At 33.7% G+C, this 27601-nt stretch overlaps 4 protein-coding genes across 6 annotated transcripts; 1 reads left to right on the top strand and 3 right to left on the bottom strand.

The window, feature by feature from the left end:
- Positions 1–1329: 1329 nt before the first annotated feature.
- LOC131952249 (zinc finger protein OZF-like) lies at positions 1330–11352 on the bottom strand. Of its 2 annotated transcripts, none has more exons than XM_059314803.1 (2): positions 11237–11352; positions 1330–3460 (listed from the first exon to the last, which is right to left on the bottom strand). In XM_059314803.1, exon 2 carries the CDS (start codon positions 3415–3417, stop codon positions 2029–2031), a length of 1389 nt encoding a protein of 462 aa, XP_059170786.1. In that variant the 5' UTR covers positions 3418–3460; positions 11237–11352; the 3' UTR covers positions 1330–2028. The 2 variants fall into 2 exon arrangements, with proteins under 2 accessions (XP_059170786.1, XP_059170787.1); XM_059314804.1 differs by lacking the exon at positions 11237–11352 and adding an exon at positions 5394–5564.
- LOC131952247 (gastrula zinc finger protein XlCGF26.1) lies at positions 7363–11243 on the bottom strand. Its single transcript, XM_059314800.1, has 2 exons — positions 10411–11243; positions 7363–10249 (listed from the first exon to the last, which is right to left on the bottom strand). Exon 2 carries the CDS (start codon positions 10025–10027, stop codon positions 8585–8587), a length of 1443 nt encoding a protein of 480 aa, XP_059170783.1. The 5' UTR covers positions 10028–10249; positions 10411–11243; the 3' UTR covers positions 7363–8584.
- LOC131952250 (acetylcholine receptor subunit alpha-like) lies at positions 11122–22061 on the top strand. Its single transcript, XM_059314805.1, has 10 exons — positions 11122–11205; positions 12832–12933; positions 13436–13581; positions 14191–14235; positions 15158–15267; positions 16557–16662; positions 17483–17566; positions 19200–19369; positions 19949–20121; positions 21182–22061. The coding sequence occupies exons 2-10, from the start codon at positions 12867–12869 to the stop codon at positions 21514–21516; spliced, it is 1236 nt and encodes a 411-aa protein (XP_059170788.1). The 5' UTR covers positions 11122–11205; positions 12832–12866; the 3' UTR covers positions 21517–22061.
- A 588-nt stretch (positions 22062–22649) lies between these two features.
- Positions 22650–25793, bottom strand: LOC131952248 (gastrula zinc finger protein XlCGF26.1). 2 transcript variants are annotated; one of them, XM_059314802.1, is made up of 2 exons: positions 25761–25793; positions 22650–25273 (listed from the first exon to the last, which is right to left on the bottom strand). In XM_059314802.1, the coding sequence occupies exon 2, from the start codon at positions 25224–25226 to the stop codon at positions 23787–23789; it is 1440 nt and encodes a 479-aa protein (XP_059170785.1). In that variant the 5' UTR covers positions 25227–25273; positions 25761–25793; the 3' UTR covers positions 22650–23786. The 2 variants fall into 2 exon arrangements, with proteins under 2 accessions (XP_059170785.1, XP_059170784.1); XM_059314801.1 differs by lacking the exon at positions 25761–25793 and adding an exon at positions 25648–25719.
- Between the last annotated feature and the right edge of the window lie 1808 nt (positions 25794–27601).

Here is a 27601-nt window from a genome sequence, read left to right as displayed (position 1 = left end):
AAAGGCAAAGAAGAGGCAACAGGAAATTGACTCATGAGGAAGGTTTGATGTAACTTAGTAAACTCCAGTCACAAGAAACACAAAAACTTTTCAGGTCGCCCTAAGAAAATTCTGTTTGTAGCTCTACAGACACAGAGGAAAAAGATTTTGATTCAGTAGAACACACCTGTGGAATATTTAAGCAAGCCAGTGTTGGAGCCTGCAAAGGATCAACAATAACCAGGAGACCCCAGTGACAATAGATGGAAGACATGTAAATGATGTGGAAGAAATTGTCTACTTTGGTAGCAAGATCAGCAAATCGGGAGGTACAGATGAAGACATGTGTTAGAATTACAGTTCTGCGACCCATCTGGAAAAATTCTGCCATCTCCAACACAACAAAAATTAGGATACTAAATTCAAATGTCAAGGCAGTTTTGCTATATGGAACAGAGACAGTCTCCAAGACAAGCTGAGAAGATACAGATCTTCATGAACAAATGTCTTAGATTTTAATATAAAGTTGGCAGGACAAAGGGCCTAATACAGACCCATGGAGAAGGACAAGGCAGGAGCCCATGACAGTACAAATAAGAAGGAGAAAGTGGTGCTGGGTGGAACACACTGTGAAAGGCTCACTCTAATGTGACATGTCAGGCACTGGAGTGGAATCCCCAGGGAAAACGGAAGAGAGGGCGCCTAAGACAGACTTGGAGGTGGAGTATTCTTGAAGAACTGAAGCCAACAGGGATGTCTTGGGAGATTGCCAAAAGTAATAACTGGGGATTGGGCAAAGAGGACTAAGTCAAGTAAGTCACATGCCAACACATAAATATCTTCTGAGTTAAGGGAACTGTATGAAAGAACAACAATGGCAAAAACAACAAACATTACCAGAAAGTGCCCAGCAAAAAAAAACAAAAAAAAATGACTAGAATAATTTTTTCGAAACATCAGTTGAGAGAGAAAAAAAACAATCAAAACAGCATTAGATAAACAATATCAAATTTGCGTGAAAGGCTGTCTAGTTAATAGGAACGAAAAGGGTTGGTAAAAATCTTTAAAGGTATTCTGGTTCACTGAAAATGATGAGTCACTTATGAGCAACACTTATGGTTTATTAATTATTCACATGAGTAGAAATTGTCAAGATAATGAGAACAATTATTGCAAAACAATGAACTTAATTTTATTTCATTGTTAAACAAATGAAGATAAATCTGAACTCCATTTCATTGATTTACATAAATGAAGACAGTTACAAAAAAAAATGTTATACTTCATTTTATGATGAGATCTAACAATAACAATTTAAAAAAAAAAAAAAATACTCAATTAAAAAACTCATATAAATGTAACAAAACTTACAACTATACAAAACATGGATGTACAATACCTTAATTAAAATTACAATGTATTTAATATACAATAGCGTATTAAAATTGAAATCATCAGCCACTTATAAAGGTGCACATAACACTTTTTATCAAAGTAAATATGATTTGCCCACAACAAGAAAAACTCAGTTGCGGGCAAGCTATTAACTCACCCTTTAAGCGTGCACCATGTGACCTTATAAGTTATGTAACAGCAAAGCCACGATTGTGGCTTGGCGTGCTTTAAGGGTTAAGTGCCATCAACCAGGCTGGTGGGGGTTAAAGTCTAACTAGCTAAGAGGATACAGGTGTCATAGCTATGATTTAGTTTCTCAGGCTGTGCCTCACAAAAAGGATCAGGTATTTTATTATAGAGAAAACAGTATTAAGTTAATTAAGAAATAATGCACAACATGGTTATAAATGTTTTTGAGATCTACTGCCCTACCATACCATCCCATTAAAATACTGATAAAAAGTATAAAATAACCAAACCAATGTAGCTCATAAAATGAGATCCAATTAAATCCTGAATTTCATTTTTTTTAAACTTGTGTCATTTATTTGCAGATACGTTGGTTGATGTCAACTTTATAAACTGACGTATAAATACTGGAAAATATAATGATATGATAATATCCTGTGAATAAATGATTCTACAGGGCTGCTCTTACTTATGTGAAAGCATATGTTTTTTAATTTGTTTAAAATCATCAAACGCTTGGCCACACTGATCACAACTGTGTGTCTTATACGAATGCAAGAACATATGCAGCTTCAAACTTACACTTTGACTATATGATTTACCGCATATGTTACAGGAGTAAGGTTTCTCTTTGGTATGAACACGTCGATGAACTTTTAAACTCGACCTCTGAGTGAAGGATTTAGAACAGTAATTACAACTAAACGGCTTTTCTTTAGTATGTGTACGTATATGTACTCTTAAGTTATCATATCGGGCAAATCTTTTAGCACAGACATAGCATTCATGAGGTTTCTCTTTTGTATGCACACGAAGATGCTGCTTTAAATCACAGCGTTTGGAAAATGATTTGTCACATATACTACAAGCATGGGGTTTGACTTTCAAATGCACGCGATGATGAATATTCAATCTGCTCATTAGTGCAAATGACTTACCACACACAGTACAGGTGTATGGCTTCTCATTGCTGTGCACGATAGAATGCCGTTTTAGGTACTCCTTTCGAGAAAATGACATATTACACACATTGCAAGAGAAAGGCTTCACATTAGTATGAAAATATTGATGTTGTTTGAAATTATCTTCCGTACGAAATGAAATATTACATATGTCACATTTATATTCAATTCTTTTTGTATGCGTATAAATGTGCACCCTTAAATTGCTTTTATGGAAGTAAGATTGACCACAAAATTTACAAATGAACTGCTTCTCTTTTGAATGCACAAACTGATGCTGATAGAGATGACTCTTTGTGGTAAAAGATTTGTTACACACCTCGCAAGTGTATGGCTTTTCCTTTGTATGCACGCGGTGGTGTATTTCCAAATAAGCCATTTTCCTAAATGATTTACTACATACATTACAGATGAATACTTTTTTATTTGAGGGCATCAAATTATGTTCATTCAATTCACGGTTACAACTATCACACAGATGATTATTTAAAGTAATCTTTCTAGTATAAGATTTATTACAAACTTTACAAGAAAGTTTATTCACTAGCACATGCACTTTCTCGTGCCTCTTCATATTTCCTTTTGTACTAAATGATTTACCACACACTTCACAAATAAATGACTTCTCCTTTGATTTTGAAGGCATGCTGTGCTTCTTTTCTAAATGCTGATACATATGGCGCCTTATATTACGCCTGGTATTAAACACTTGATTACACAAATCACACACAAAGGGTTTATCTTGACCACTCTCGGAGCCTGCAACCTTGTTAAAATAAATAAAAAGATTTTCAAAACTTTTGTGGTCTATGGAGTTTTCTGAACCATGCTCACTTAAAATTGTCTCTGAATTTGAAAGAGTTTGAACATCTGGTTCAACTTTTATTTCCATTTTAACTGCAGGTGGACCTTTATGTCAAGAAAACTCTTGTTCTCTGTGAAGATAAGATAATGAAATATATATTAATCTCATTAAATAATGAATAAAAGTATAAAACAGCTGCTTCTGAATCGTGAAGAGAAGGTGTTAAAAAAATTGGCAGAAATGTATATGTTAAAGAAAAGAAAAAAGCTTATAATAAAATATTTGAACTTTAGGCCTACCATCTCTAACAGCTTAATTTTAAACACACTCTCTCATATTCAGGTGATTCATTTCTTTGTTGCTTTTCTTCAACTTGTTTAAATCCTTATGGTTCTATACACCCTATTCTAATTGGATGTTATTGTTTGACCAAGGCCCAGATACTGAGATAGCAGTAGGGCCTGCTAGGATGATTAATAATAGTTTAATAATAGGAGGATGGCATAGCCATTGTAGTATTGATAGTATAGCCGCATAGCCATATATATTATAAATAATCACAGTGTAATCCTACATTTATATTAAAATATATTAATATTAGGATTAACAACCAATTAGGCCTACAATACATTTTAAGTACATTTATTACATGGTAGGCACTACATAAATATTTGTAGATCTGCTATCAGTGTACTATATTCAAATAACTCTAGTAGTAGTTGTTGTTGTACTAGTAGTGACTAGAACTAGATACCCAACTACTAGAAAACTAGTAACTAGACTAGAATTCTATATCAGAGACAAAATGTATAACTTTATTGGTAATCTCACAATATAGCATCGGTTATTATTCCGGAATGGCACAGCAGTAAAAAACAGTAAAACCAGGGCATATTCTGTCATGCCGTTCCAGAAACCACCTAAAGCACTGTAAACAATATTTTATTTGGCACCATCTTTATCTAATACATAATGTTTAAAAGGTTGGATAGATTGATTTTAGTTGCATTTTAAATAGGTCCTACTGTTTTGCTAATTATTTGCAGTTCTAATTATTTATTAGGTATTAGATCTATATGTACTTGTTATTGTTAACTAAACATTGTTCTAGTCCTTCTTACTACTTTAGTAAATCTAATAACTACCTAATTGTTTAATTTTACTAAGTGTAGAACTAGATACTAGATCTAAATTTAGTTGTCGCAAATCTTCTGTAAGTTTTTATTTGTTTCTTAAAAAAAGAATTATATCTAGATTCTTTTTAGGCCCTACTACTTATTTAAAAAATACTACGCTGGACTTTATTATTAATAGGCGCCTAGGCCTATAAAGAATAATTTAGATCTAGGCTACTAATTCTAATTGTTCCTGATTTATAGTAATTGTCTAGATCTATCAATTAAACTTAAAAGTTAAAACATTAATTTAATAGATTTACACGCGACTTTTTATTTCAACTGATGGTCAATCAATAAACTCCATGGTTTATCCTACACAGTAATGAATGTTTACTAAACTAAACTTTATTAAACAATCATTACCGGATAATTTTGTTAGATTAGTTAGGCCCATATATCTAGATCTAGTAATCTATCGTTTTAGGTATGTGAAATCTGAAATCCAGTGTTTCTTCCACACTTTTTTCTCCGGGGGGGGGGGGGGGGGGGGGGGAGAGTTGAAATTTTCAAGGGGGGATAGACTTTCTTGGGGGGGGGGGGGGGCGGCACTGTGATGTTTTTTAATATATAGGCCTATTTTCTATATAATATAGGGCCTAGATCTAAATAGTAGGCCTAATAGTACACATTAAATATTCCACATTTTTTTATTTTTCTCAAGTTTTGACAAATTTTATTTAAAAAGCTAAACCAAAAATTCAAAAAGAAATAGATCTAGATCTAGATCTAGATCTAATTCTAGATCTAGGCCGAGTGATTGCCTAACGTTTTTGTCTGATTTTGTCACATTTTGTTACGGTTGTGATAATAAAATACTATTAAAATACGCTCAACTGGAGGTGAACGTAGAAGCGGGGAATAAAATACGCTAAAATGGAGTTTTACCTGTCTGTAGAGTGTTGTGTAGATCTAGATCTACCTGTTTTTAATTTTATAAAATTGTATTAAAAACTTTCAGTAAAAAAAAGACTAGCGATGTTTTCATCAGATGATCAGATTATTCAGATGTAACCAAGCTCATTTACACTTTAGCACTTTTAGCAGCCATCTTGGGTTTTTTTTTGTAGAATTATAGAAAGAGATTCGGGGGAAACCACTCTAACTTACTGGTGGCCGCTTTTTATAAAGTAAATTGAAATTATGCTCGTTTACACTGCTGTTTCAAATTAATTTCTGGCCTATAATATCAGTATATTGATAGATATTTTTGTATTATTTACTAATTTAGCCATTGATTTTCGTTTATTATTCAGTATCTATAATATTTGACACAAATTTATTACAATATAGAATCTAGAATCTAGTGAATATACTAAATAATACTTCTATTAAAGCCTTAAACAATAAGGCAACTTTTTCGCACATTACTAGGCCTCGGCCGATTTTACTTAGATCTAGACCTAAAACGATAGATTTAGAATTTTAGATTAGGGGTCATCCATAAATGACGTCACACTCGTAGGGGGGAGGGGGGGTCCGTAATTTTGTGATGAGGGTAGGGTTGCCAGGTGTCCAGTTTTGAACTGGAAGTCCACAGAGTTTCTTCCAGGCATCTCTTCGGGGGGGGGGGGGGGGGGGGGGGGGCGTTCCCCCCCCCCCCCCCCCGAAAAAAATTTACCGCCCCCCTGAACGAAATGAAATTTATATAATTTATATAGAAAATATATACTTTTAACAGTGTCCGCCCCCCCCCCCCGAAGAAGGTCTACCGCCCCCCCCCCCCCCGGAGAAAAATGTCTGGAAGAAACACTGACAGTCCAGTATTTGAGCAGACTGTCCAGGATAAAATAAATATAAATACTGGACAAGTATATGAATAATACTCTGTTACCCCCCTTCTTCTGCTTTGCGGCATACCCGAGAAGGGAAGGATGGAAAGGTGTCCAGTATTTTCGGAAAAGGTATCTGGCAACCCTAGATGAGGGGGGGGGGGGGGGGGATTCACATGGTGCGACGTCACACTTTTGCATTAAAAAAAGCAATGTTAGAAAACTAATTTTAGACGTTATTTCGCGTTTTAGAAAACTGTTTTAACAAATTGTAATAGGAATTGATTAAAATAATCTATTTTGACAAGAGTTCAGACAAGATTTTAGAAAAATATCGTTGTTTAAAAAAAAATTCAATTGCAATTTTGAGGGGGGGGGGGTGGGGTGTAGGCTGAGGTGTGACGTCATTTTAGGGGCGGGGGTCTGGCTCTTGATGACGACGTGTGACGAAGGGGAGGGGGGAGTCTGGCTTTTTGTGACTATGTGTGCCGGTGGGGCATTGCCAGGGGTGGGGGTTAAACCGTAAAAAGCGTGACGCCATGATGGATGACTCCTAACAGTTAAGACTAGAGTAGGCCTAGATTCTAAATTAAGCAGTAGCACTGTCTCACCACAATATAGGCCTAGTAACCCTAAAGAAGCGGAGAGAGAGACGAAGTCGGTAACCCGAACAATTTTAAGCTGATTTTAGAATACATGTAAAATGTATCAATTTTTTTTTCGTAATTAAATACGAATTAAAGAACGTCATATGGGGACAGTAGTTCAAACTTGGGCTTTCTCAAGTGTCCAGGCATTTTATAAAGTACGTCTTTGTGTGTTGATATGAATTGGTTAAAAAAAAGCTTGACATAATTTGCTAAAAAAATATTTACAGACGACCCCAAATAGGATTTGGGATATATCATGAGTTCTGTTGGAATAGCAATAACTCATTAACAGCATGTGGTTTCATTTAAAATTACGTTATGTGAAAGAAAAAGTGTTTTTAAAAACGTATTGTCCATGTCATCATGTAATGTAATGGTCGCTAAATTAAGGCTTTACAGGTAGTAAAGAAAACACGTATGAATGTAAACATTTTATTCAATAAATAAATTGAAACAGTTTTGATTGTATTAGTTACTATATGCTGTTTAAAATATCTTGCATTTTACCTTGCACGATTCTATTAATTTATAATCTAAGCCTAAATAAATATTACATGAACAACAGAAAGATATTAACACATAGTCAAGTGTGTAAAATATAAATTAATTTTATTGAATGTGTGCTGAACAACTTTAAAAATAATTTTTCAAATCTATGAGTTTACTTGAGTATACATAACAGAGTGTAGTAACTAAATAAATAAGAATATATTGGCATTTGATCCCATCACTAGACTTTATTTAAGGAAAATGAACCTTACCATTCTAAATTTATTGTAGGTTTTCTAATCTATCCAGTCTTATTAGTTAACTGGTGTTTTTTCCTTAAAAGAAAAACATTTGTAATCATAAGGAGACCAAAGGTCACAGAGTTTTTTTTCTACAGAATTTAAATTTCTATTACTTACACAATGAGGGAAAACCTAAAAAAAATTCTAACTCGTTTGGGCCCTATTGAAAAGTGTATACAGGTTAATAAAAAAAATGTTCACAATATACAGCAAAACGCAACTTACCAATCAAGCATGTATGGGACTATTGTTCAAATGTACTTTAAAATAAATTAGGTATTGTAAATATTTATCATTTATGAGCGAGTCCTCTGGACTTATAAACATAGATTTAAATTTTGTAAAAACAATAAAGCCATTAATCTCAACTTTTTTCTCAACCATTTAAAAATAAAATTTAAAAATGGAGTAAAAACAAAGGTTGAACATCTTATGTAACAAAAGTTAAGTAAAGAATAAACAATTTTGCTCAACTGGTGATACCTAAAAGTAAAAACAGTTAAGTTCCCCTTTCAGACCTAATAATCCATAGGGCAGATGAAGTAGAGTTCACATGTTTCTTGACCTCAACATATATGTGGACAACACTATGCCCAGCAGCTTTTACTTTTGCTATTGTGAGGCAAGTACCCATCAGAGCTAGGTGGACTCAGGGACGTTCTACAGTCACAAGTCCAGATCAAGATCTGAACTTGAGACCTTTGAGTTAGCAGTCTAATACTCTACCACACTGCCCCCAATGGGTGTTACTTCTTGATTTTAAAAAAATATTGTTTAAATGTGAGTTGCAGAATGTACTTAATGCACAAAAACAAAAGTGATTACAGGTGTTGTTTAAAATGTAAAGACAATTATTTAACTTTGACCTAGTAAACACAAGTCTTCCCTTTTGTATGCACACGATTATGTCTTTTAAGGTCATGTTTTCTAGAAAATGATTTGTAACAGACAACACAAGAAAATTTCTTTTCAGCATGCATATTGCTAAGCACTTTTGAACTATGAACTGGCTTTAATTTTGTGTGGAGTGATTGATGCTTTGATAAACTACATTTATAAGAATACCATTTGTTACAAATATTACAAAGAAATGGTTTTTCCCTTGTATGCACACGGTGATGTCTAATTAAGTCGCATTTTTTAGAAAAAAATTTACTACAAATTTCACAAATATGAACCTTCATTTTTGAATGTTCAAGACAATGCTTTTGTAATGTATCATTATCATAAAATGATTTACTACAATTTGTGCAAGTAAATGGCTTCTTTTTTATGTGCATTGATTCATGCTTTAATAAGCTGGATTTATAAGAAAATAATTTACTACAAATATAGCAAACAAAAGATTTTTCCTTCGTATGAACAGTATTATGTCTGTATAAGTCACACTTTTTAGAAAATGTTTTACAACAAATCATGCATGTATGTAGATTCTTTTCTGTATGTACAATGCTATGCTTTTGTAATGTGTCATTAGTTGAAAATGATTTACTACAAATTGAGCAAGCAAATGGCTTTTTCTTATGGATTAATTGATGCTTTAATAAATTAAACTTTTGGGAAAATGATTTTTTACAAATATGACAAGGGAATGGTTTCTCCTTTGTATGGACAAGATGATGTCTAAATAAGTCACTTTTTTTAGAAAATGATTTGCTGCAAAATATGCACGAATGAATTTTTTTTTCTGTATGTTCAAGATAATGAAGCTGCAATGCATTGTTATCAGAAAATGATTTACTACACATTAGGCAAGCAAATGGCTTTTGTTTTAAATGTATCAAGTTATGCTTTGCTAAATTAGACTGTTGAGAAAATGTCTTTTTACAAATTTTGCAAGCATACGGCTTTATCTTTGCATGCACATTAAGATGCCTTTTCAGGTCACTGTTTTTGGAAAATGATTTACTACAAACACTGCAAGGAAATGGCTTCTCTCCTAAATGAAGACACAAATGACTTTTCACATTATAAAAGTTAACAAATACTCTGTTACACAAATCACAGATACCACCTATTTTTTTCTCACATTTATTCTTTTTTGAACTATCAATCTTGATGGTAAAATATGGATGGAAACTACTATTATCAGTGTCCCCATCTGTTGTTTGGAAAGCTTTATCCTCATTTAAATAACTTGGTGGTGCTAATGTAGTATCGTAATGCTGAAGATCCATAAAACATTTGTGATCTATTGAATCCATATCAATCTCTGACTTGATTTGATTTTCAAATGAACTTGCAACTGATTCTGGTAAACAAGGTTCAATATTTAAGACATCTGGTTTTCTTTCAATTTCATCATCCATTATGGTTTCAATAGCTCAGCAGTTTTAAGAAAACTGTTGGTCTGATCTGAATGTTGACATAGATTTGTTAATTGCCATATTTTCATTGTCTGATCACTGATAAAGCAATGTTATATATCCTAATAATAGATCTATAAAAAAGCCCTTGTGCACACTTCTCACTCTGTCTTTCTCAAATTTTCCAAGCCTAAGAGATCGGTATCTTCAGCAATATTTGGAGAACTTAAATAATAAATATAGGCCTACAGACTTTAGTTGAAAATGTGTTGGATACGGATATAGAATCTACTACTAAATGTATAAACAAAATTTTATTTAAAGATGGAAAATAAATATAAAGGCATATTTAAATGTAGAAACACATCCTTAAATAAAACAATTACTATTAGGCAACTGGAGAAGTGTTTATGGTTGTGACAAGAACGACTATAGTCACTCTCCTCTAGAGAACAAATCCATCACACAAAAGTAAAAAACTATCACAGTTATTAGTTATTATCTTTCTTTATCACTGCTTAGTCTTGGAAGTTAGGGTAATCCCTTAGTTTAGCGTCGGTTATTATTCCGGAATCGTATAGCAGTAAAAAACAGTAAAACAATAACAAAGTCTGTCACACACTTCCGGAATTCACCGGAAGTACCGTAAACCATACTTTATTTGGCGTCTTCTTTTATTTTTAAACAGAATGTTTAAAATTTGGATAGATTTATTTTTGTAATCATTTTTACATTTTGTAATCATTTTTACTATTTTCGTAATCTAGATTTTTTAACTTCGCCTAGCAGCTAGATATCTAGCTAGATCTAGATTTAATTAATTAATGGTCGCAAATCCGCTGCAAGCCAAAAACATTAAATTATATTATTACATCTGATACATTATTTATATTTATATATGTTTTTATTTTTAGATCTACTAATTTAAATCTACTATTATATTTATTCTTGTTTCCTTTTGTCGATTAAACTTAAAAAATTAAAACATTAATTTACTACAATCGACTTTCAATTTATTTATATTTCAATGGTCAAATAAACCATGGTTTACCGTAACTCTAATTACCGAAACTCAACATACATTACCCGATAATTTCCGACGCTAAACTAAGGGATTACCGAAGTTAGATAGAACTTAGTACTCCTGAGTAGCTATTTCAGGCTACTACTTTTAGGCCTATGTATGTGTTATTTAATATTCTATCGACTAACTTTATCTGAAGAGTCATTACTGTTAGTAAGTTACACACAGTAGGCCTAGATCTAAGTAGGTTACTGCACTAGAACTAGTAGACTAATGTGCCGTTATGAAATTCTGTCGTAGCCATCTTGAACCTACACACATTTTTCGCATTCAATACCAGCCTATTAAATTATTAATATGCCCATTAATTAAACAAAATTAATTCAGTTGAGTCATCAACATAATTTTGTTTGAAGTATTTTAAAAGCTATGCTAGTTTATTTTAAGCATCTTATTCTCAGTAACTTGAATACTACGGCCCCATGTGAGACATGTGTTTTGGGCACATAAGGGAAAAGATGATGAACCAGCAAAAACTACAAATAAAATCTCCTGGAGAATCGAAATGATAATGGATGGAAAGCTGTTACTGCGATTTATCCTTGTCAAATATAACGAGCAATTTAAAAAAAAACATGAAAAGAAGATAAGATTATGTTAAAGTGAACAGGCGAAGAACAATGCACGCGATTTATCATAAAATAATAGGTAAAACAAAATAACACAAATTTCTACATTAAATTATAGTTACTGCTCCAAGTTCATAATTTTTTAAAAACTGTTTTTTGTTGTTGCAAACTTGTTTATTTTTATGAGTCCTGAAAATTGCCCTAGTGGTAACGGCCACCGCCCCCTATGCCTAAGCATACCTACTCTATAACTTATTCTTATATATTTTGGGTGTGGTTATGATAAAGTAACGTTTAGAAATAGGAATAAACCAGAGAAGCTTTCCCATTTGCCCTTTAGGCAGTGGATCTATTATAGTTCTAGACGCATTTCACTTCAACTAGCCATTTGTGTGCTCTAATGTTTAAAAATGACATATAAACACTCGCTCATTCATACACACACACATACACATGCTCAAATTAATCCCGTAAATGATAAAGCGATTAGGAAGGACGACCGTTAAAACTTAAACCCAATTAAAACCCATTTATCGACCACGGTCCTAAAAAAAACACAATCACTTATTCAAACAATGCAGCTAATGTCGTTGATCAGTGAAACAATATGATTTAGGCAAACTCTAATCGATCAATATTACTAATGAGTTATTGTGCACGACATGTAATTTGCGCTGATTACAGCGATGAAGCTATGTAAATAACAATTTTTAAAAAGTGTCATTGTAAACTGTCAATGCATTCTAAACATTTGAATTAAACGGACAATTTTCAAAAAATACATTTTTTTTTACCTCGGCTAGTTGGAGATAATGCTAGACGACCATCATGTTTCAAGTTCCTATAATAACACTGGATGTTCAACCTTAAATATTATCATTTTAAAATCACTGCATGACGAAGTTTGACTAGAATATGCTCATATCAGTCGACTTATAACTATACTGATAAGCTTATAACACACACAATGTATTTAGATTCACACACAATAAGCATATATATATATATATATATATATATATATATATATATATATATATATATATATATATATATATATATATATATATATGCGAGTGTGCCTGCGTGCGTGCCTGCGTGCGCCTAAAACTCAGATAATGCTTTTTAAAAATTCAACCATTACTTTTTATTAGAAATTTATTTACTTTTGAGTTGCCACTGAGCAAGCATGTGGATGGAGCAATGTTTCTTTGTCTATTTCCTGTTTTACGCTTCAGGTTTTCATTCGGAATTCGGTATGTAAAATGGTATATATATATATATATATATATATATATATATATATATATATATATATATATATATATATATATATATATAACATTTTTTATCATATTTTACCAACTTTATTGAGTATTTTAAAGTGTCAAAAAGTATTGGAGCCTAACCTTCAGAGTGATTTGATGGCAAAAGGGAAGTAATTAACTTTTACGTTAAGTAAATAAAGTCGTGGGCAAGTTAAACTTGTAATCGATTTTGAAAATATCAACAGTGACCGCAGACAATAACGTGTATGAAATTTTAAATTCTTATCACTTCTTTTTGTCAGGGTAAAAAATGTTGTCAGTAAATGAAGACACGCTGCTTTCGAATATTTTTACTTCCCCCTTCCCATTTCAAAAGTATGTCAGAACCTCCCTCATCCGAGGGGAGCGACGTCACACATGACTACCCTGATCCCAACCTATTTTTTTTTAAATATCGTATCTGTCCTAAATAAACTTATATTTTCAACAGCAACAGCAGACGCCAATGCTCACGATATGGATAGACTTCATAAGACTTTGTTTTCTGCGTACAACCCCCTTGTACGCCCGAGTCTCAACTACAGTAAACCAACAGATGTGGACGCCAATCTCGTCGTTGCCACCATTATCGGCTTGGTAGGCGGATCATGTTTTAATTTTAAGCCTCTAACACTATGGCCGCTTTTTGAATATGAAAAAATTACTAAAGTAAAAATATAATTTAATTGTCAAATGTTGATCCACCTCTAGGGGTCGGAGTGGTCGAGTCAGTAAAGCTAAACTGAAAAGTCTCGAGTGAGACAACTCCAAAATTAAACAACTACTGCCTTGTAGTTTGTTCTTGGTTGGACAAAGGCTATGGAAGCAAATCCAGAAAGAAAAGCAGGCTGAAATCGGAGTCAATAGCCTCAATGGCGCATAACCAGTTGACACGTATACATACTGTTGGAGGCGTGGTTGAGTCGGCAAAGCTCATTGTTGTTAAATTCGAAAAAGGCTCGATCCCTTCCAACACTAAAAATTTAGGACGAAGAAGAAGAAATAAGATCCACCTCTATTCGAGCTGGCAAATTAAAAATAGTTTTTAATTAGCTTTTATTTATTAGATATATGCCCATATCTGAATATAATTTGTAGCCTATTACGTATCGTGCAATAAATATAACAACGTTTAAAGAAGAATGTATGTGTAGATCAACTATGGTATTATGAAAACAATAACATTTGTATCTCTTTAATCTACAGGACATTAAAAAAATGGTACTGAAATTTAGTGGAGTTATGACTTTTGTAAGTTTTTACTTTTGGTTTATTTAAAAACTGAAGGCCTAAACCAACATAACGAATACAATATTATTACACGCTTTTCTTTTGCTTTATGTTTTAAAAGATTCCCTATGGGTTTAAAACTTTTTTGTATTAAATTTTTTTTGTTACATTTGTGTTAAAAACTGCAATATTTGGGTTTAACTTATAAAATTGTTAATTCAGACTCAAATATAAAGACTAGAATGTATATTTGGTTTATAAATACAGTTAATTACTTTTAAAATATATTATATGTAATAATATTATTATTATACAGAGAATATTTCGTTGTTGCACATAAATAGCTAAAACATTGTGCTTCTAGGTTCATGAGTGTTTAATTTAGAATTGTTTGTGCACATTGCAAGGTGATCACATAATTTTTATAGAAATATAGAAATATATACTTTACCAGTATCCGCACACCTTCTCTGGAAAATTTATTCCCCCCCCCCCTTCCCTAAAAGTTTCAAGTGCAACCCCCCCCCCCCCACCCGGATAAAAAATTCAGAAAGAAACAGTTAATTAGTAGTTAATCTATGGCTAGTTCGTTTAATCCTAGTTCAACTAATACTAGCATTTAAAAATAACAAAAACAAATAGATTCTTTGGTAATATTGGTAGTGTTAACAGCTGAATAAATTAAAGACTTTCTTCTAATAGTTATAATTACATTCAGTGTTTCTTCCAGACTTTTTTCTCCGGGGGGGGGGGAGGCACTTGAAATTTTAGGGGGCGGGGGGGGGGAGGGGGCGGTAGACTTTCTTCGGGGGGGGGGGGGGGGCGGACTGTTGAAAGTATATATTTTCTATATAATTTTCATTTCGTTCGGGGGGAGGGTGGTAGACTTTCTGAAGAGATGCCTGGAAGAAACTGATTACATTTGTCCTTGCTACCCATAAAGCAATGGGTAGATGAACTACTGATGTGGGACCCATCCAACTACTCGGGTATTCAAGACATGCTCGTGTTGGGAGAAATGATATGGAGACCCAAAGTAGCAGTGGCAAATGCGTAAGATGGTGTTGTTATGTTTGACTATATAAGAAACAGAACAGTATGTCATTTTTTGCGTGAAATCATTGTACATTTATACTTTACCTTCGTTGTTAATTTTGTGTGTTGAAACGGATTCCCTCCAACACAATTAAGTATACGTGTCAACTGGTAATGCGCCATTTGACGGTTGACTCAGATTTCAGCCTGCTTTTCCATTTGGATTTGCTTCCATAGCCTTTGTCCAACCAAGAACAAAAAACAAGGCAGCAGTTGTTTGATTTTGGAGTTGTCTCCAATAGATGAGTGGCTGTCCCCAACTATCGAGCCACATCAGTCCGGGGTACTTTTATACTTAAAATGGCAATAATACAAGCTACACTAGAGTAACGATGAAAATGTCAGAACACTAGAATGCAAATATTTTAATCATTCATAATATAAACATTTCATAATTTTAATACGGGAATGAGATTTTAATACTCATATTTTTCTCGTTTTTTTTTTTTTTTTTTGACACACTGCTATGATTTCCATATATTCGGTATGATTAGTTACATTTTAGATGGATTTATAAAACTAAATCTAATACCTGACGCGATATTTACCTGTGTCGCAACATGTTATGTATCGAGGAGCATAGTAACAAATAGGCTATTTAGGATTTAAAACTTAAAAAGGCTACGAAAACTTCAAGCTTCGAATGCTCCAGTTCATAAACACGCTGGGAGCATCTTAATTAAAAAGCGAATTAGTAATTCGATGTGATGAACGCTGTCTTAAATTATTTTGGGAGGGGAGAATGATGCTATTGTTACGAAATGACACATTTACAAATAATTTTTTTTATTTAGCTTCGTCTGATACAATTTATGAGCTCGTGGTGTTTAAAAATTGCTAATCTTGGACTTTCATGCAATTTTAAATTTATTTCGCATGAAATTTTTTATATTGAAAACATTTATCGCTTTAGTGCCTTTAGGGAATACATCTTATAAAGACAAAATAATGCTCATGATGTAAAGTAAAAAAAAAAAGTGAAATTCCCTTTTCGAACATGACGGTCCATGGGGTAAGTGAAGTATAGTTCACCTGTTTATGTGACCTCAGCATATGAAGTGATAGTGTGGTCAGCACTATGCCCAGCCGCCTTTACTTTCCCTAACGTCAGAGCTGGGTGGACTCAGGGATTCAGGGTCGCTCTACTGACTTGAACTTCGGATTCGAACTCGAGACTTTCGGTTTAGCAGTCTAGTGCCCAAAATGTAAAACTTACCAACGAATGATTTGTTTTGCCTGCTCACCAGAATGACCGATCAAAACTATTTTAAGACGGATGGCGATCTTGTGAGTGTCCAGCACACAGGACAAGTCCGATGGCAGCCAATAGTAAACGTTGAGGTCGTCTGCGAGGTTAGTCTGTGTCACCATTTCAATGTTCGTCCAGTCTGTGTCACCATTTCAATGTCTGTCTAGTCTGTGTCACAATTTCAATGCCCGTCTTGTCGGTGTCACCATTTCAATGTCCACCCAATCTGTATCACCATTTCACTGTCCGTCTAGGTTGGTGTCACCGTTTTATTCTCCATCTAGTCTGTGTCACCATGTCAATGTCCGTTCAGTATGTGTCACCATTTCAATGCCCTTCCAGTCTGTGTCACCATTTCAATGTCCGTCCAGTCTGTGTCATCATTTCAATGTCCTTCAGAATTGTGTCACCATGTGAAGGTTTGTGTCACTGGTAAAATTATATATTTTCTATATAAACTATTTTTTTGTTTGTTCGGGGGTCGGTAGATTTGCTTTGCATGAAAGAAACACTGCTCGCGTATAGCATCTGAACTCGTATAATAGGTTATATTATGTTTATGCCATAAGGTTTGATAACTTTAGCTAGTTGACACTAACAAAAAAAAATGTTATTATAAAATTATAAATTTTCATAATCTAGCGGTTGTATGCCTCATCATATTAACGAACAGTGTTTCTTCCAGGCATCTTTACCCCCCCCCCCCCCCCCCCCCCCCCCCCCCCCCCCCGCCCCCCACCACGGAGAAAAAAATCTGGAAAAAACACTGTTAACAAAGTCTCTAATTAAAAGTTTGGCTATTTTTATGAGCATCAGGTAGGCCTATATTTGAATAGACAAATGGCGTATAAGGGGGTGGGTCGAATTGGCAAAAAACAGTCTATAGGTTCTGACTTATATTTTATTTTATTTTCTCTTTTGTAGGTTGATGTATCAAATTACCCATTTGATACTCAGTCGTGTGGGATGCTGGTCAGCTCCTGGATGACAGATAACCAAACAATAAATGTAAGTTACCCTCTCTAGTCGAGGAATTGAGAATATAGCTGGTAAAAGTAATGCTCTCTAGTCGAGGAATTGAGAATATAGCTGGTAAAAGTTAGTTGTCGAGAAGTTGAGAATGTTGCTGGCAAAAGTCACGCTCTCTAGACGAGGAGTTGAGAATGTAACCGATTAAAATCACGCTCTCTAGACGAGGAGTTGAGAATGTAGCTGGTAAAAGTCACGCTCTCTAGACGAGGAGTTGAGAATGTAGCTGGCAAAAGTCACGCTCTCTAGACGAGGAGTTGAGAATCTAGCTGGTAAAAAAAGACAGAACAGAGAGGGGGTTTAGAGTCTAAACCCCCTCTCTGTTCTGTAGTTTAGACTTAAGTGCGAATGATCTATCTTGGGAGGGGTGGTCAGTGGCATAGCGAGGGGGGGGGGGGGTGACACCATTTAAGGGGGTGACACCAAGGCAAAAAATAGCAAAATATATAGAGAAAAATTATAATTTCACTTAATAAAGTGATTAACTCGAGTGTGAAAAAGTCTTTGAAGAGCAAATTTGACAAATCCCGACAAGGGCGGAGAGGGGGTGCAAATCGAAAGTCTGAGGGGTGGGTGCAAATCGAAAATGGATAGTTTGTCCCCGGGCGCCGGGAAGGGTCGCTACGCCTCTGGGGGTGACACCATTAAGTGCCGCACCGGGTGACATCCGACCTCGGTGTTAGGTTTAGAGCTATGTTAAGACTTGGTTTCGGGCTAGCAGCCTAGCGCCCTATCACCTAGGCCACACCGTCCCTTAGCATTGAAATCACAAAGTCATAAATGACACCAGCGAGATAAGTCTCAAAGGTATTTGAGAGGTCCATAAATTAATTTTAAAATCTTGCACGGCATAGTCACAATTAATATGGTTATAAAATCCTGCCTGTCTAGTTTTTTTCGGACTTTACTAAAGATTGGATGTATCTGATGTTTTTAATATTTTCGGTAACTAAATAAAAATTTAAAAAAAGCAAAAACAATTTGGTTTTCACGTGTAATGGCGACATAAACAATAGCATCCTGCTATTCAATAGGCTGCCATAAATAAACTAGGTCATGTTGTTTAAATTTGCATTGTTATTTAAAAACTTGATCTGCAAAGTTTTGTAAACAAAAAAAAACTATAAAGTGGGGCTGTCAGAAATCGATCACGGAGTTCCTGTACAGCCAATCAATGTTTGTCTTACGAAAGTGAAACATCGGGTTATAACTTAGGCTTGATGAAAATAAATAGAAATGTAGCCTTAAACTCAACAAATTATTTTCAAGTTCTCTGGATCTGCAACTTGTATAGCATTGATTCTAAAAATATTAAACTTCTGAATTAATTTTAGGCTTAAGTTTTTAATAAAATTTTATCTTTTATTATTTTTACGGTCCTAAATCTAAAAAAGCACATTTGTATTCCATGTCAACAACATTACGGAAGGATTTTCGTCCACTCACTGGTGTCCATTGTATTTAGTTAGCTACATTTAGTTAGCTTCACATCTTTTTAAAAGAAGATTCTATTCTTATGGGATTATCAGACACTGGTATACCGCATACCTCCATTGACATCTACGCAAAACAATAATGATTGTCACTTTTTTTTCCATAATCAATCATTCAGCTAAGACCCCTAGAGCCGGCTGTTGAGTGTAAATCCTTCTTGTCGAGTGGTCAATTCCACATACAGCCTGATACGGTGATCGAAAAAGACTACGTCTATGATGGCAAACACTACATATCATTGTTCTTTAGAATCAAGTTAACCAGACAACCAGTGTATTTGATTCTGACGTATGTTTACCTTTAGAACTTTATTATATAGGCCTGTATGTTTTGGATAATTAATACCAACAGCTGGGATGGGATGGTTACTAGATCTAGGTCAAGTGTAACATATAACTCTAAAAGTAATAGCTAGGCTCAATTCTAAGCACTCTTAAAATAAACTAGTAAACATCCTTGCAGTGGGTTTTTTTAGTCTTTTAGTCATTTTTCTGCGGTGAGGACAAATGGGGGGGGGGGGGAGCATTTATAATTGCGGGTGTGGGGGCGTCGGCACTGGTTAGTGTATATTATATATATTTTCTATTTTGTCTTTGTGGTGGGGGGGGGGGCGTACCACGACGAAGAGATGATTGTATGAAACTCTGTATTTTTGTTTCCAGGCAATCGAAAATATACAAGAAATTAACACGCATGTAGATTTTGAAACCTGCACATTTAAAAAAAAAATGGCAGTGGCGTCACAACGGGGGGGGGGGGGGGGTGTTACCTGGTGCAGTCCGCACCCTCCCTCCTACCTTGTGACGCCCCTGATTACCCTTTCAAACCACGTTCCAATATCTTGTCGCATTGTTTTCCCACTGACAGTCTGCTGATTCCTATCACCCTGCTGGCCTTCCTGAGTCTCGTCTCGTTTCTGATGTCTCCCGACGAGCCCGAGAAGTTGTCCGTGTCCATCACGGTACTGCTGTCGTTTACAGTGTTCATTGGCATTATCGACAGCAACCTGCCTGAGACATCGGACAGGATTTCCTACTTAGGTTTGTCTAGACAGCGTTTTACATTGGGGAGCTAAGGAGCAGGTGTACGCGTTTCAAAAGTTTGGAAAAACATGTCTTAATCTGTTTATACTCTGTATTCTTTTATATTTTTTTCAAGTAGAAAAGCTCAGCCTTTATTGATTTTCGGAAATCACATGAAATAAGAAATGTTATTGTAAAGCAACATTCCTACCGCTCCACTTCTGTTCTTTTAACGCCATATGCAGCCTAAAAGACAGTAAGGAACCAATGCGATACAGATTCTACAATAATTATTTAAAAAAAAAACAACAACATAAAAATAGTCAGATTTCAAGAGTTAAACAGCGTATGGTTAGTGATTTTTTGCTTCATAACTAAGCTGAAATCAGCATAACATTAACGTCACTAGAGCTGATTAGGTAAGGACAGCATGTGCGGTGATTTAATACAACTATTGTCAATATCATTATGTAATTGTCGCTTAATGTAAGGCTTTATTGCTAAACACTACCATTGAGAAAATCACTGTGATTTTAAATCTAGGAATCACAAAAAAACGCGTATTAATTAATGTAAAAATTTCTTTTCATAATTAAAATACAAGTTTTGGTTGTATTAATTACTTTATGCTATTTTAAATGTTTTGCATTATGGTATTTTACCTTGCATGACCAGTACTATTTTCGTCAGCAAATACTTAAGGAGCATTTTTTTGTGCTCGTCAACAAATACTTGAGGAATAACTTCTTTTTTTGGGGGGGGGGGGGGGGATTTTAAAAAAAAAATGTCACTTTTTTAAACGTGTTTTATTCGTCTGAAATGGTAAACATGGAAAGCAACTCTCAAACGTGAGACAAGTTTCATTTCCATAATCTTGGCTAACGTTATCCAAGCATTAGTAGATCTAGTAGCTTTTAATTCATTTCCATCAAATGCTTGTCTTCCTTGGCCTAAATTTCTATTTGAAACGTATCATTGTCCTCATATACCTATGTCTAATCGGGCTACTTTATTATCTCACTTTGAAGATGATATAAATATTTATATAATTTATAAAAGGGTCACTTTTTCTTCCCAGTTGTCTATGTCTCGGTCCTGTTGCTCATCTCTTTTCTCGGTGTTATTGGCAATGCTGTCGTCTACGTCATACACCGTTGGGAACGAGCCACCGATAAGCACGCGGACCTAAACCGGACAGCCAATCAGATTTTGCCAATCTGTGATCTCTGCCAATCAAAACATACGCCCTCTCCAACCACAAAAAGCAACCCCGAAGAAGTGGAGAGAAAAACAAAGGCGGTAACCCTAACAACTACATTTGCCCAAAAATTAAACAATTACTTCATTTTTATTAATTCGTTTATGATAGTGGCTTTGATATCAATAATTATTATTTATGCTGAAATGCATTAAGCTGACTTTACATTATTTCAATTTGTATCGTGTTTTTTTTTGGCTTGGCTTAAATGGGGCGTATATTAGTCGTTCGAACTTTGCATTTAAAAAAAATACTGTTAACATTGGAAATTTCCTGTTATTTTGTACTTTTAGAAGATTTTGATCTTGTATTGTAAATTATAATAAAAATATATCATCAGCATTGTCAGTATGCATTTAGGGGTGGTAGGGTTTGCTGAACTATCACTTATCAGTCATTTTAGAAGGTTGGTCTTTGTGTTCATATAAATAAGGTAAAAATGCGTGATACCATTTCCTAAATATTTTTAAAAATTATTTACAGACGACACCAAATAGGAAGTTTTGGGATTTGTTATGTGCTCTGTTAGAATGGTATAACATTATGTTGATTATGTTAAGAAAAAGTGTTTGTTTAAACTTACTGTCATCATGTGACGTAATTGCCGCTAGAAATAAGGGGTCGTCCATAAATGACGTCACACTCGTCGGGGGGAGGGGGTCCGTAATTTTGTGACGGCGTGTGATGAGGGGGAGGGGTTTCAGATGGTGCGACGTCACACTTTTGCATTATAAAGAAGCAATGTTAGAAAACGAATTCTAGACATCATTTCGCGTTTTAGAAAACTGTTTTAATAAATTGTAGTAGGAATTGATTAAAATACTCTATTTCAGACATGATATTGGAAAAAAATTGATGTTTAAAAAAAAAAATTTAACAGCAATTTTGAGGGGGGGGGGTTGAAGGCTGAAGTGTGACGTCATTTTAGGGGGGGGGGTCTGGCTTTTTGTGACGATGTGTCACGGAGGGGAGGGGTAGTAATCGTAAAAAAATCGTGACGTCATTTATGGATGACCCCTAAGACTTCACAGCTGGTAACGCTAAAGTAGTGGAATCACTGTATTTCTAAGTGTAGAAATCACAATAAAACACGTATAAATGTTAACAATTTTTTAGATGATTAAATGGTAACCCAGCTTTGTTTGTATTAATTACAATATGCTGTTTCAAATGTCTCGCAATATAGTATTTTACCTAGCACTCATATTATTTTATAATGTAAGCCTTTATAAAGTAAATATTAATACACGAACAACAAAAATATATTAAGACATAGCCAGGTGTGTAAAATATCAATTATTTTTTATTGATAATGCTGGAAAAAAAATGTGAAAGTAATTTTACAAATCTATGACAAAATACATAGAAGGATTTTATTAAATTAAGGAAGATATTGTCACTTGATCATGTTAGTAGACTCTTAAATAAAATGACCACTGAAATGAGACTAACATTTCAATGTTAATTTATGAACATTGCCATTCTACTGCAATTTTGTAAGTTTTCTAATCCCTGCAGTCTTATTAATTAACTCTAATGATATTTTTTTCCTTAGGTGGAAAAACTTGTCCATAAGGAAATCATAAGTCACATGTTGATTTTCAGCTTATCATACAGTATTAAAATTTCTATCACTTACTTATTCAGGAAAAAAAAACTATAAAAAAATCAAACTGGTTTAAGACTTATTGAAAAGTGGATACAGATTAATACAATTTTTTCCAGCAAATTAAAACTCAACTATCAATCAAGCATGTTTAGACCTATTGTTCAAATGTACTTTGAAATAAATTAGGTCTTGTGAATATTTTATCATTTATAAGTGAGTCCTCTGGTTTTTTAAAACATTGCTGATACACAAGCATCTTACACAAGAAGATCATGAATAGCACAATAACCTTTGCTACAAAAACCCTATTGTTGCTAATCTCAAAGTGTAAAAGTTTTCTAAGATTACAAACAAGTTAACATATCAAGTAAAAACAAATATTGTTTCAGTTTAAGCAAGTGATCTCAACTTTTTTTACCAACCATTTAAAAAAAAAATGTTATATAAAAAAATCATAAATAAAACAACTTAAGTAAGAATAAACAGTTTTGCTCAACTGGTGTTACCAAGTAAAAAAAAAAAAAAATTAAATTCAACTTCCAAACCTAATGATCCATAGGGCAGATGAAGTAGAGTTCACATGTTTCTTGACCGTGGCATATGAAAGGATGATGTGGACAGCACTATGCCCAGAAGCCTTTACTTTTCCTATTGTCAGTCAAGTACCATCAGAGCTATGCAGGCTTAGGGATGTCTTACAGTCGCGAGGCCAGACCAAGATTTGAACTGGAGACTTTTGACTTGGCAGTCTAGCAAACCATCCCCAATTGGTGTTACTTCTGCTGTTTCTTGTGTTAAAGTGTAGAAAGAATTATTTTACTTTGACCTACAAGGCTTCTCTTTTGTATGCACACGGTTATGTCTTTTAACATCATGTTTTCTAGAAAATAATTTTAAACAAACACCACAAGGAAATTTCTTTTCAGCAGGTATATAGCTAAGCACTTTTGAACAATCAAATAACTTAAGTTTTGTGTGGAGTGATTGATGCTTTAAAAAAGTATATTTATAAGAAAAGGATTCATTACAAATATTACAAAGAAATGGTTTTTCCCTTGTATGCACACGGTGATGTCTAATTAAGTCGCATTTTTTAGAAAAAATTTTACTGCAAATTTCACAAGTATGAACTTTCTTTCTTGAATGCTGAAGGCAATGCTTTTGAAATGTCTCTTTATCATAAAATGATTTACTACAATTTGTACAAGTAAATGGCTTCTTGGTTTTGTGAATTCGTTCATGCCTTAATAAGGTAAATCTATAAGAAAATAAATTACCACAAATATAGCAAGCAAATGATTTTTCCTTTGTATGCACAGTATTATGTTTATTTAAGTCACTTTTATTTGTAAATGTTTTGCTACATATTGTACAAGTATGAAGCTTCTTATCCATATGCACATGATAATGGTCTTGTAATGCATCATTATCAGAACATGACTGACTAGTAAAGTGTTTCATTTTAATATGGACTGTTTGATGCCTTAATAAGCTAGATTTATAAGAAAATAGTTTATTACAAGTATAACAAGCAAATGATTTTTCCTTTGTATGCATAATATTATGTCTGTTTAACTCACTCTTTTTTGAAAATCTTTTACCACAAATCATACATGTATGTAGATTGTTTACTGTATGTACAACTTTATGCTTTTGTAATGCCTCATAAGATATAAAAGATTTATTACATATTGAGCATGCGAATGGCTTTTGTTTTATATGTATTAAATTATGCTTTGCTAAATTAGACCGTTGAGAAAATGTCTTTCTACAAATTTTGCAAGCATACTGCTTTATCTTTGCATGCACATTAATAAGATGCCTTTTCAGGTCACTGTTTTTGAAAAATGATTTACTGCACACACTGCAAGAAAATCGCTTCTCCCCTAAATGAAGACGCAAATGTCTTTTTACATTATAAATGTTAACAAATATTTTGTTACACAAATCACAGGTGCCTCCTGTTTTTTTCTCACATTCATTATTTTTTGAACTATCATTCTTGATGGTAAAATATGGATGGAAACTACTATTATTAGTGTCCTCATCTGTTGTTTGGAAAGCTTTATCCTCATTTAAATAACTTGGTGGTGCTAATGTAGTATCATAATGCTGAAGATCCATAAAACATTTGTGATCTATTGAATCAATATCAATCTCTGACTTGATTTGATTTTCAAATGAACTTGCAACTGCTTCTGGTAAAGAAGGTTGAATATTTGAGACATCTGGTTTTATTTCAATTTCATCATCCATTTTTGGATTCAAGAGCTCAGTAGTTTTAAGAAAATTGTTGGTCTGATCTGAATGTAGACATACATTTGTTAATTGAAATAATAGTAAATAATAAATATTTATGTCTGAAATTGAATATTCTCCTCTCTACAAGTTTATATCTAATCATTGATAAGGCAATGTCAGAATAACTAATAATAATAATATTTAATACCTAATAAAAAAAATAAAAACTAAAATAAATACTTTATATCTACTCACTAGTCTACTGACAGAGAGAGAGTCTATTATTATTATTAGAATCTAGAGTCTATATTAAATAATTATTAATATTAATATTAATAATTAATATAAATATTAATAATAATATTATCAAAATGTTTCAAACTTTCATTCATGTAGATACTAGAATCTAGATCTAGATCTAGATTCTAGACTCTACCTGTTTTTAAACAATTGTATTAAAACTTTTCAGTAGCCTAATAATTAAAAATTAGCGATGTTTTCATCAGATGCAACAAGATCTAATCTAGACCTAGAATCTAGAACATTTACATTATTTTAGCAGCCATCTTGTTTACGTTTTTTGGTAACATTTTAGCAAGAGATTCAGGGGAAACTACTCTAATTTACACATGTCCGCTGTTTATATATTATATAAAATATATAGTAGATCTACTAGCAAATCTTGCTCGCAAACAAGGCTGTTTATTAGTGTTTAAAGTTAATTTCTTGCCTTTATTGATATATTTAGTTTAGACATTGCTTTTGGTTTATTATTCAATTATCTATTATAATTTATATTTGACACAAAAATCATATTAAATACTAATGACTATTATGAGCTACCTTTCTCGCACATTAGTAATGTGACATTACTGTCATTAGTCATTTCATTACTTACTGTCTTTTGCTGAGTACAGTCATTAGGCCTACTACTCGTGACTCGTTTTTGGCCAACCACATCACTTTTTCAAAGTGTTATTTGACTATTATATATAAAATATATAAAATCTAACCACATTTTAATGTATCTATTCTAAGACATAAATTTATTAACCCACCAACTGTGGTATAGAACAGTCCTGTACTGTGGAGGAGCTGTAGAGCAATGTGGGTGCCCTCAGGAAATGTAATAATTAGCATACTATTTAAAATGTTATTAGACCCATACAATGTATAATCAGAATTTCTTCCAGATTTGTGACATCTTTGAGGCATGGCTCACATTTGTTTAAACATTTATTAATGCTAAAAACATAATCTTTAAGGTGCACCATTCAGAAGTTGTGTTTGCCAGTGCTGGAAAATATTGTCCACCCCCCACAATATCAAGTGCCCCCCCCCCCCCCCCCCATAAGAGATTTTTTTTTTTTGGAAGAAACACTGAATCTGTTGAAACAGTTAAACTTCACAATGTTGCATTAACATCAATTTAATGTTGAGTATGGTAACCAATACAAAATTTGAAATAATTAATTTTCAAACATAAGATTCTAACTCTCTTTTATTATAAGTGATTTTTTTAACGAGTTATTACTAAAACCTACAAACATGTATATCATCAACAAATAAAATATTTGAAATAATTTTTTTACTATTTATTATACAATGCTAATAATACTATTGATATGAAGACACACTAGGGTTGCCAGATACCTTTTCCGAAAATACTGGACACCTTTCCATCCTTCCCTTCTCAGGTATGCCGCAAAGCAGAAGAAGGGGGGTAGCAGAGTATTATTCATATACTTGTCCAGTATTTATATTTATTTTATCCTGGACAGTCTGCTCAAATACTGGACTGTCCAGTTCAAAACTGGACACTTGGCAACCCTAAGACACACTGAAGGGGGGCTCAAGTCAAGTTTTTAACTTACGGTAATGGCAAAATGCATGTTTTGCATTCATTAGTATGTTGTAGGTCACTTGTTTTTTGTTTTCTCGGCCTCTGAGTAAGCTGGACAACTAAATGTAAGCTAGACATTAAATTTAGTCTCTAACTTACCCATAAGTAACAGAACAGGGGCGGAATTACTATACCCACAATGAATAGGGGAGGGAGGGGGCGGTGGAAGATAACTCTGCTGGTAGAGTTAAACATATTGTAAACAGCAAAGTTATACAAAGCTTTTAAAAAACTGTGGGCCCTTATTAGCCTTGGCGGTTGATAATGTTTTGACATCCATGTGGGCAAATAATAGAAGAAGGCCTGCATTTTTGTAAACTTTTAAATTTCTTTTCTTCTTCTTCGTTCTTAATTTTTAGTGTTGAGAGGGATCGAGCCTTATCTGCCAGAGGGTTTGAACTCGATACTTTTTTTTTTAATTTATCACCATGAGCTTTGCCGACTCGACCATGCTTCCATCACAATTTAGGATTACGTGTCAACTGGT

This window comes from Physella acuta, unplaced genomic scaffold (genome assembly GCF_028476545.2).
Source record: "Physella acuta isolate Inbredline_101_S28 unplaced genomic scaffold, ASM2847654v3 ptg000862l, whole genome shotgun sequence".
In the NCBI taxonomy this organism is placed as follows: domain Eukaryota; kingdom Metazoa; phylum Mollusca; class Gastropoda; family Physidae; genus Physella; species Physella acuta.
Note: the sequence above shows the minus strand (reverse complement) of the source record. Positions and strands in the feature narration are given on the sequence as shown.